The 11,924-nt window shown below is 37.1% G+C and overlaps 2 protein-coding genes across 2 annotated transcripts; both read right to left on the bottom strand.

Moving 5' to 3' along the window:
• Window positions 1-4,060: 4,060 nt before the first annotated feature.
• LOC128652694 (olfactory receptor 6K3-like) lies at window positions 4,061-5,014 on the bottom strand. Its single transcript, XM_053705625.1, has one exon. It carries the CDS (start codon window positions 5,003-5,005, stop codon window positions 4,061-4,063), a length of 945 nt encoding a protein of 314 aa, XP_053561600.1. The 5' UTR covers window positions 5,006-5,014.
• Window positions 5,015-9,253: 4,239 nt separating this feature from the next.
• Window positions 9,254-10,207, bottom strand: LOC128652693 (olfactory receptor 6K3-like). The gene has a single exon (XM_053705623.1). The coding sequence runs from the start codon at window positions 10,196-10,198 to the stop codon at window positions 9,254-9,256; it is 945 nt and encodes a 314-aa protein (XP_053561598.1). The 5' UTR covers window positions 10,199-10,207.
• Between the last annotated feature and the right edge of the window lie 1,717 nt (window positions 10,208-11,924).

Below are 11,924 nucleotides of genomic sequence, written 5' to 3'. Positions count from 1 at the left end.
GTGTCAGTCTATTTGCCCAACACTCACCAACCTAAGTGCCTCAAACATATACTTTATGTCATTTCCCAGCACAAACAGGGTAGAGTTATTGTCTCGGGTGACTTTAACATGACCTGGAACCCAAAAGTGGATAGAAAATCCTCTGACTCGACCAGGACCCCCCCCTTCTGCAGAACGACTTTGACGTGTGGAGGGCTACCCACACTAGGGACCGCACCCACACTATTCACAACCGCATCGACAGTACGCCAGACTTGATTACATTTTCTCTACGGCAGATTCTCTAGACCTGGTTACTAACTCAGCCAATTCTATCTGCCCCTGGTCTGACCATGACTGTGTCACTGCCGACATCATTTCCACAAACACTACTCGCGCTAGGGCCTCCTGGCACATGCCCCACAACCTTCTACAAGATATTGCACTTAGAGAAAAATTGCGCACAGAAATTAAACACTTTCTGGAAACTAATGACAATGCCCAAGTCAAAGATGACACCCTCTGGGGAGCTACTAAAGCAACCATCAGAGGCATAATGATCTCGGAACAGGCTAAACTGCGAAAGCAGGCAGGACTCTCGTTATCCCAGGCCCATATTAAACTAAGAAAATTAGAATCCCAAAATAGAGCAGCGCCGGGTAATTCTTTAGCAGCCCAAATAACTGATCTTAAAAATCACATCTCACAGTTAGAGCTTAGGAGAACCCAAGATAACGTAACTAAACTAAAACAGCTGTACTTTTATAAGGGTAACAAGGCGGACACCCTCCTGGCCAACAAAGTCAGAAACAGAACTAGTGTCTCACGTATACATAGCATAGTTAAAGGGAACTCCCTCCTTAAAATCCCTTCACAGATAGGGGAGGCTTTTGCTGAGTATTATTCCAACCTCTACAATATAGAAAGGTCTGAAAATCACCCTGCAAACTCAACGGACACAATACGCGAGTACTTAAAGGCCTTAAGTCTCCCGTCCCTCTCACCCGATCAAAAGGATTCTCTAAACTTACCATTCTCTATCAGAGAGGTACAACAAGTAATCAGGAATTCTAAATCATTTAAATCGCCAGGTCCAGACGGCTTCCCAGTGCATTTCTATAAAACCTACATTCAAGAACTTTCCCCCTTACTCCTTAGACTCTATAACTTAGCCAGAGATGAGGGTAAATTTAAGAGAGAATTCCTAGAAGCCTCCATCATAACTATTTTGAAACCTAATAAGGACCCTACTCTTTGTGCCAGCTATAGGCCAATCTCGTTAATTAACACTGATATAAAATTCTTCTCTAAACTTTTAGCTAATCGTATTGCCAACCTTTTACCCCATCTGGTCAATCCGGACCAGGTGGGGTTTATCCCTAAAAGAGAAGGGCCAGATAATACTAGAAGACTTTTAAATGTGATGAGCATGTCGTCCAGCCTTAACAAACCTATGGCGATTATTTCATTGGACGCTGAAAAGGCCTTTGATCGGGTGAGATGGAGGTTTCTTTGGGAAGTGCTTGACACCTTTCAATTCCCAAGCTCCCTTGTAGGAGCAATAAAGGCCTTATATTCCACCCCCTCCGCCTCGGTAAGGGGTCTTGGCTTCCAAACTCCCCCATTTTATATCTCCAACGGGACTAGACAGGGATGTCCCCTATCGCCCCTGCTTTTTGCGCTGGCCATTGAGCCGCTGGCAGAGCAAATCAGGTTGGACCCACACATTGGTGGGATCACCCTATGCGGCACCAAGCATAATATTGCTTTGTTCACTGACGACATTACCCTTTTTTCATCAGATCTCTCGGCCACTGTCCCCAGGCTCCTACAAATAGTCAGGGAATTTAATGCCCACTCTTATTACAAACTAAATATTTCTAAAACAGAGATTTATACCCAAGGATTTCAACACTAGTCTCTGGCTCCTCTAAAAGCCAAGTACCCTTTCAGGTGGTCGGAATCGTCGGTGTCACATCTTGGAGTCAAACTCTCTAATGATCTCCCCCGGGTTGTCAGGGACAATTACCTCCCATTGCTATCGGAGCTTCGCTCCCTTAGTAAAACTTGGAATCTCTCACAGGTCTCGTGGATGGGGCGGATCGCAGCTCTAAAGATGTCTTTCCTACCCCGACTCACCTATTTATTTCGTTGCTTCCCAATCAGAGTCCCAAGACAAATCCTCTTACAGTTCCAAAGTAAATTCACTAAGCATATTTGGCAGGGCAAACCTCCAAGAGTAGCACAGAAAGTTCTGCAACTAACCAGGATTAATGGGGGACTAGGCTCCCCCTTGATACTAAGATACTATGAGGGGGCGATGCTCACCCATATCTCACAGTGGGGAGTTACACAGTCTACCTGCAAATGGCGCTCCATTGAACAGGCTTCGCTTCCCTACAATCTAACCTTATGAGACCTGATCTGGACGCCCACACATTGCCGTAGAGATTTAACCTTGACAAACGCTATTATTCGGGAATGCCTGGGCTTCTGGGACAAAATTCGCCACTCTAGACATATTGCCCCTCACCCATCTCCCATTACCTCTATGCCTGGCCTATTGGCAGGCTTACAGGATACCCATCCACTGAAATGGGCCCAGCTTGGAGTTAATGTAGTCTCAGACCTCTGGCTTCCGCCACCGGAGAGTGGTTTCAGACCCGTCTCTCAGTTAGGAGCAGATGTGGCCTTGCCCCATATCTTAAAATTCGAATACCACAGAATCAAGAGCTTCCTGACCACTTGGGGCTTTAAGCCTCAGTTAGCCCGTCCTTTGACCCCTTGGGAGACCACTTGGAGCCAGGGTAATAGGCTATATCGACCTCTCTCCAGACACTACACTCTCTTAGACCTTAACCTTAATTCCGAAGCAACTCCCCACCTCTTAAAATGGGAATCCCTACTTGATAAATCATTTACAGAAGACCTGAAAATGTTTATTTTTTCAATTATCACTGCACATGTCATATTACAACCTTGGAAAGTTAGAAATGGCCTAATATTTATAGTATTATTGAGGTCACTGGATAATGTAAAAAGCAGAGAATTATACATACATGAAAAGAAAACTTTTTTTTTGTGAATTAGCACATGAGAATAAATATATAACAAATGATTACATAAAGATGTGCATACACTTCAGATAAAAACATGTAATAAAACAATATACATTGGTACACAAATGCAATACTATTAGAATATGTAAGTAATAACTATTAAAATCTTATATAAATACATAAAAAAATCATAAAATTATAAAATTTAGAGTCCCAATAAATTACTCCTGGTTAAGGATTCAATGAGCCAATAGTGGCCAAAAGTTCATAGTAGAAAAATCAAAATAGGAAGATCAAAAAATCCTGGTCCCCTTAGGGCATCTACTTACACTCTTCTACTTCATTCAATATGAGGTAAGGGCCGCACAGTGTAGAGAAGATCTTGCAATCGATACCAGGAATAACTTGTCTCCAACAATATCCAGCGTTGTCCCAAAGAATGCAATCACGGTTTACATGAAATACAAATGGAGAGAGGGATAGTGCAACACAGTATTTATTGTTCACAAAAAGCAGACATACAATTAGCACCATATGATTATGTGCTCACATTTAAAACCCTCAATAGTTATTACTTACATATTCTAATAGTATTGCATTTGTGTGCCAATGTATATTGTTTTATTGCATGTTTTTATCTGAAGTATATGCACATCTTTATGTGATCATTTGTTATATATTTATTCCTATGCGCTAATTCACAAAAAAAAACTTTTTCTTTTCAATTTTTATATTGTGTAGCTAGATTTCAGGGAATCTGGAAACACAATAGGTGAATTATTGACAGCATTTAGATTTCCAAATTCTATATCACAGCTCCCTGGCTACATTATCTTCACATTCTAATTATACATACATGAATACATTTTGCAATTTCGTAATCTCTGCAGATCTAAATAAAAAGAAACTGAACATAGAACTATTTTATAACATTTTTTTTACCCAGTCCTTTTGTATGAAACTTATACACAAAGGAATATTGCTTTATTTATGATATAACAGTTATGCAAATTTTTGGAATTTTATATTTTCTTCCATGTGTTTATTGTTTGTAGTTGATGAATTATTCTCAATCTTAAAGCTTTTGTCCTTAGTCCATATATCACAGGATTAAAAAGTGGAGTGAGCACTAGACAAGTTACTGAGAGCAGTGTGTGCATAAAACGAGGAATTTCTGAACTCTTTAGTCTGTAGCGAAGAAAAACAAAAAACCCTCCCACAAGAAAAATGAAAAAACTGAGTAAGTGGGTGACCATTGTGTGAACAGCTTTCTGGTACGAGGCTTTGGAAAGCTGAAAGCAGACAGCAAATATTCGTAGGTAAGAATAGGCAATGACTGAAATGGTGAAAATTAAGTAGATTGCTGTATTAATTGTTCCATAAAGATAATTCACAGAGGTGTCTACGCATGATAAACTAACAATAGTCATGTTATCACAAAAAATATTCTTTATGTACATCTCACAAAGAGGAAGAGTTGCCGTTAGAACTACAGCAATCAAGACAGTTGTGGAGCAAAAGGCTGAAGATCCAATGATGAGTTTTAGAGCCTTCTTGTTTGTCATTATAGTGATATATTCTAAAGGGTGACATATAGACACATATCTGTCATAAGCCATCATGGTAAGACTGGCTATTTCATATGCGAGGAAGGTTTGGACACAGTACACTTGCATTAAACACACAACACGTGACACTTTTTTACCTGAAGATATGAGGTCAATTATAAGCTTTGGGAAGAATGCTGTGCTCCCATAAACCCCATTAATGACCAAGTTACATATAAGAATGTTCATGGGTTCATGCAGAGTTTTGTCACTCAAAACAACTAAGATCACCATAAGACTGAAAAGTAATGTAAACAAATAGGTGATAAGAGACAGTGCCACATACACATATTTAAACTCTTCCACCTCAACAATTCCAAGGAGCACAAAACTGGTGATTGGTGTAGATTTATTTTCCATTCTTTCCTTGCTCAAATTACATCTGAAATAATGTACAAAATCATGTTAATAGAGTGGAGCATATGAATCTAATCTGTTATGCATAAAGCTGTATGTTAAATTGACATTTCCTTTCCCCTATACAGTATTATAATTATTTCTTATAATGTACACAATCTTTGATGCTTCTGGGGGATTGAAGAATTAAAAGGTTAGTAAAATAATGGTAATTTCCAAATTCTTACATACCTGTTGTTTGCTCTGTACTGCAGCTGTTCTTTGCAACTAATGGTTGTATATATACAATGCTTGCACCGGATTATCCTCCCGGGTTTTCTCTTTTAATACATCCACAAGGGAGACTAAAATCTGTAAAATGTGCTAATGGGTGAAATGAAACAGAATTAATGAGTCAAAACAATAATTATATCATACAAACGCCATAACAAATTTAATAATGGTAAATAATTTTTTAATCTTCTGAATAGCAAGATCTCTGTTATGATGACTATGAAGATCCAATCAATACATTGAAAAGACTCAATTTCAATATGATTATAGATTTTTATTTTTATTTTTTTATTAACACTCAGCTAGATTACGAGTTTTGCGTTATGAGTGGCTCTGTAATAACTTGCAAGTTATTGTCAACGCTCACCTTTAATAGCGCTGCTTTTACAGGTTTCCAAAAACACAGCGTTTGCAGGCGATATGTCTGCCTTGAGCTCCATACCACACACAAATCGTGCACGATTTCCCAATAGACATCAATGGGGAGAGCTAGCTAATGATGCAATGATGGAGCGTAAACCTCCGTAACGCAGCCCCATTGATGTCTATGGGGAAAGAAAATGTATGTTTACACCTAACACCCTAACATAAACCCTGAGTCTAAACACCCCTAACATGCTGCACCCGACATCGCCGGTACCTACATTACACTTATTAACCCCTAATCTGCCGCCCACAACTTCGCCTCCACCTACCTACACTTATTAACCCCTAATCTGCCGCCCCCAATGTCGCCGCCACCTACCTGCACATATTAACCCCTAATCTGCAGCCCCAATGTCGCCGCCACCTACATAAATTGATTAACCCCTAAACTGCCAACCCCCAACATCGCTGCCACCACTATACTACAGTTAATAACCCCTAAACCTCTGGCCTCCCACATCACTAACACTAAATAAATTGATTAACCCCTAAACCTAACCCTAACTTTAATATAATTAAAATAAATCTAAATAAAACTTACTATTATTACCTAAATAATACATATTTAAGACTAAATACTTACCTGTAAAATAAAGCCTAATCTAGCTATAATATAACTAATAGTTACATTGTAGCTATCTTAGGTTTTATTTTTATTTCATAGGTAAGTTTGTATTTATTTTAACTAGGTTAATTAGTTAGTAAATAGTTATTAACTATTTACTAATTACCTAATTTAACTGTAAAGTAAAACCTAACCTGCCTCCCACTAACACCTAATAAAATTAAATAAATTAAATTAAAAAATATTTTTTTTTAAATTATAAAAAATAATAAACACTAAATTACACAAAATAAAAAAAGAAATTATCAAAAACAAAAATGAATTACTCTTAATCTCATAGCCCTATCAAAATAAACATGCCCCCCTCAATAATAAAACCCCTAGCTTACACTAAACTGCCAATGGCCCTTAAAATGGCGTTTTGCGAAGCATTGCCCCAACAAAATAAGCTCTTTAATGTTTTTTAAAAAATACAAACAACCCACCAGCAGTAAAACCCACCACCCACACAACCAAACCCCCCAAATTAAACCTATCTAAATAAACCTAAGCTCCCCATTGCCCTAAAAAGGGCATTTGGATGGGCATTACCATTAAAAGGGCATTTAGCTATTTTACGGTGCCCAAAGTCCTTAATAAAAAAATAAAACCCACCCAATAAAACCTTAAAAAAAACTAACACTAACCCCCGAAGATCCACTTACAGTTTGTGAAGATCGGACATCCATCCACATTCAGCCGGGAGAAGTGTTCATCCAAGCGGCAAGAATTCCTCAATGAAGCCGGGAGAAGTCTTCATCAAAGCGGCAAGAAGTCATCCTCCAGACAGCATCTTCTATCTTCATCCTTCCGACGCGGAGCAGCTCCATCTTCAAGACATCCGGTTTATTTTACAGGTAAATTTGTATTTATTTAACTAGGTAGTTAGTAAATAGTTAATAACTATTTACTAACTAATCAACCTAGTTAAAATAAATACAAACGTACCTGTGAAATAAAAATAAAACCTAAGATAGCTACAATGTAACTATTAGTTATATTGTAGCTAGGTTAGGGTTTATTTTACAGGTAAGTATTTATTTAGTTTTAAATAGGAATAATTTATGTATTAATTGTAAAACATTTTTTTAAAGTTAGTGGGTGTTAGGGTTAGGGTTACGTTAGGGTTAGACTTAGGGTTAGGTTTAGGGGTTAATAACATTTGTATAGTGGGGGCGACATTGGGGCAGCAGATTAGGGGTTAATAAGTGTAGTTAGCTGGTGGCGATTTTGGGGGCAACAGATTAGAGGTTAATTACAGTAATGTAGGTTGCGGCGATGTTAGGGACAGCAGATTAGGGGTTAATAAGTGTATGTAGGTGGCAACAAAATTGGGGGCAGCAGATCAGGGGTTAATAATATTTAAATAGTGTTTGCGATGCGGGAGGGTGGCGGTTTAGGGGTTAATATGTTTATTACAGTGGTTGCGATGTCCGGAGCGGCAGATTAGAGGTAAATAATTTTATTTTAGTGTTTGCAATCGGGAGGGCCTCGGTTTAGGGGTTAATAGGTAGTTTATGGGTACTTTGTAACACTTTAGTTATGAGTTTTATGCTACAGCTTTGTAGCGTAAAACTCATAACTACTGACTTTCAGGTGGCGGTACAGATCTTGTAGTTATGGGCTGTACTGCTCACTTTTTGGCCGGACAGGTAAACTCGTAATACCGGCACTATGTAAGTCCCGTTGAAAAAGGACTTTTTAAAAAGTGCGGTAGTTACGTTGCGTTACGGCCAAAAAGGTGTGCGCTAGTGAAAAAGAGCCATAACAATGCTTTTTCACTCATAATCCACAACTCGTAATCTAGCCGACTGTTATACAAAATGTCATCTACATTTATAATGTGACTTTTTTTTCTAGAAATCTGGTAAAACTTTTATGTAAATGAAACACACGTTTAACAAGTTCAAAAGGAACTCCTTTCCCAAGAAAAAGTAAATTAAATGTACTTGTTAGGTTATCTTATATAGGGTTTTGCTAGGCAAAAAATGATGAATTTCTTATGTTGACTTAGGATCTTAGGGTTAAATTTATCATAGTCCAGAGTGACAAATAGTTCACAAGAAGTAAAACTGCCCATCTGGGATAACAATTTGCAGGCAGTATTTGTTGCCCGTATTTATCATCGCATCAGCAGATGTAAGAGATGGGTTTCTTATTCACTCTGGTCAGATCAGTTTGGAGGGATTTTAACCCGCCACTTCTGATGCAGATGAGAAGGTTTAGAAAGTATCAGTTTAGAAAGTATCAGTTGCGGCCCTTACCTCATTCAATATGAGGTAAGGGCCGCACAGTGTAGAGAAGATCTTGCAATCGATACCAGGAATAACTTGTCTCCAACAATATCCAGCGTTGTCCCAAAGAATGCAATCACGGTTTACATGAAATACAAATGGAGAGAGGGATAGTGCAACACAGTATTTATTGTTCACAAAAAGCAGACATACAATTAGCACCATATGATTATGTGCTCACATTTAAAACCCTCAATAGTTATTACTTACATATTCTAATAGTATTGCATTTGTGTGCCAATGTATATTGTTTTATTGCATGTTTTTATCTGAAGTATATGCACATCTTTATGTGATCATTTGTTATATATTTATTCCTATGCGCTAATTCACAAAAAAAAAACTTTTTCTTTTCAATTTTTATATTGTGTAGCTAGATTTCAGGGAATCTGGAAACACAATAGGTGAATTATTGACAGCATTTAGATTTCCAAATTCTATATCACAGCTCCCTGGCTACATTATCTTCACATTCTAATTATACATACATGAATACATTTTGCAATTTCGTAATCTCTGCAGATCTAAATAAAAAGAAACTGAACATAGAACTATTTTATAACATTTTTTTTACCCAGTCCTTTTGTATGAAACTTATACACAAAGGAATATTGCTTTATTTATGATATAACAGTTATGCAAATTTTTGGAATTTTATATTTTCTTCCATGTGTTTATTGTTTGTAGTTGATGAATTATTCTCAATCTTAAAGCTTTTGTCCTTAGTCCATATATCACAGGATTAAAAAGTGGAGTGAGCACTAGACAAGTTACTGAGAGCAGTGTGTGCATAAAACGAGGAATTTCTGAACTCTTTAGTCTGTAGCGAAGAAAAACAAAAAACCCTCCCACAAGAAAAATGAAAAAACTGAGTAAGTGGGTGACCATTGTGTGAACAGCTTTCTGGTACGAGGCTTTGGAAAGCTGAAAGCAGACAGCAAATATTCGTAGGTAAGAATAGGCAATGACTGAAATGGTGAAAATTAAGTAGATTGCTGTATTAATTGTTCCATAAAGATAATTCACAGAGGTGTCTACGCATGATAAACTAACAATAGTCATGTTATCACAAAAAATATTCTTTATGTACATCTCACAAAGAGGAAGAGTTGCCGTTAGAACTACAGCAATCAAGACAGTTGTGGAGCAAAAGGCTGAAGATCCAATGATGAGTTTTAGAGCCTTCTTGTTTGTCATTATAGTGATATATTCTAAAGGGTGACATATAGACACATATCTGTCATAAGCCATCATGGTAAGACTGGCTATTTCATATGCGAGGAAGGTTTGGACACAGTACACTTGCATTAAACACACAACACGTGACACTTTTTTACCTGAAGATATGAGGTCAATTATAAGCTTTGGGAAGAATGCTGTGCTCCCATAAACCCCATTAATGACCAAGTTACATATAAGAATGTTCATGGGTTCATGCAGAGTTTTGTCACTCAAAACAACTAAGATCACCATAAGACTGAAAAGTAATGTAAACAAATAGGTGATAAGAGACAGTGCCACATACACATATTTAAACTCTTCCACCTCAACAATTCCAAGGAGCACAAAACTGGTGATTGGTGTAGATTTATTTTCCATTCTTTCCTTGCTCAAATTACATCTGAAATAATGTACAAAATCATGTTAATAGAGTGGAGCATATGAATCTAATCTGTTATGCATAAAGCTGTATGTTAAATTGACATTTCCTTTCCCCTATACAGTATTATAATTATTTCTTATAATGTACACAATCTTTGATGCTTCTGGGGGATTGAAGAATTAAAAGGTTAGTAAAATAATGGTAATTTCCAAATTCTTACATACCTGTTGTTTGCTCTGTACTGCAGCTGTTCTTTGCAACTAATGGTTGTATATATACAATGCTTGCACCGGATTATCCTCCCGGGTTTTCTCTTTTAATACATCCACAAGGGAGACTAAAATCTGTAAAATGTGCTAATGGGTGAAATGAAACAGAATTAATGAGTCAAAACAATAATTATATCATACAAACGCCATAACAAATTTAATAATGGTAAATAATTTTTTAATCTTCTGAATAGCAAGATCTCTGTTATGATGACTATGAAGATCCAATCAATACATTGAAAAGACTCAATTTCAATATGATTATAGATTTTTATTTTTATTTTTTTATTAACACTCAGCTAGATTACGAGTTTTGCGTTATGAGTGGCTCTGTAATAACTTGCAAGTTATTGTCAACGCTCACCTTTAATAGCGCTGCTTTTACAGGTTTCCAAAAACACAGCGTTTGCAGGCGATATGTCTGCCTTGAGCTCCATACCACACACAAATCGTGCACGATTTCCCAATAGACATCAATGGGGAGAGCTAGCTAATGATGCAATGATGGAGCGTAAACCTCCGTAACGCAGCCCCATTGATGTCTATGGGGAAAGAAAATGTATGTTTACACCTAACACCCTAACATAAACCCTGAGTCTAAACACCCCTAACATGCTGCACCCGACATCGCCGGTACCTACATTACACTTATTAACCCCTAATCTGCCGCCCACAACTTCGCCTCCACCTACCTACACTTATTAACCCCTAATCTGCCGCCCCCAATGTCGCCGCCACCTACCTGCACATATTAACCCCTAATCTGCAGCCCCAATGTCGCCGCCACCTACATAAATTGATTAACCCCTAAACTGCCAACCCCCAACATCGCTGCCACCACTATACTACAGTTAATAACCCCTAAACCTCTGGCCTCCCACATCACTAACACTAAATAAATTGATTAACCCCTAAACCTAACCCTAACTTTAATATAATTAAAATAAATCTAAATAAAACTTACTATTATTACCTAAATAATACATATTTAAGACTAAATACTTACCTGTAAAATAAAGCCTAATCTAGCTATAATATAACTAATAGTTACATTGTAGCTATCTTAGGTTTTATTTTTATTTCATAGGTAAGTTTGTATTTATTTTAACTAGGTTAATTAGTTAGTAAATAGTTATTAACTATTTACTAATTACCTAATTTAACTGTAAAGTAAAACCTAACCTGCCTCCCACTAACACCTAATAAAATTAAATAAATTAAATTAAAAAATATTTTTTTTTAAATTATAAAAAATAATAAACACTAAATTACACAAAATAAAAAAAGAAATTATCAAAAACAAAAATGAATTACTCTTAATCTCATAGCCCTATCAAAATAAACATGCCCCCCTCAATAATAAAACCCCTAGCTTACACTAAACTGCCAATGGCCCTTAAAATGGCGTTTTGCGAAGCATTGCCCCAACAAAATAAGCTCTTTAATGTTTTTT

This window comes from Bombina bombina, chromosome 3, assembly GCF_027579735.1.
Source record: "Bombina bombina isolate aBomBom1 chromosome 3, aBomBom1.pri, whole genome shotgun sequence".
Taxonomy (NCBI): domain Eukaryota; kingdom Metazoa; phylum Chordata; class Amphibia; order Anura; family Bombinatoridae; genus Bombina; species Bombina bombina.
Note: the sequence above shows the minus strand (reverse complement) of the source record. Positions and strands in the feature narration are given on the sequence as shown.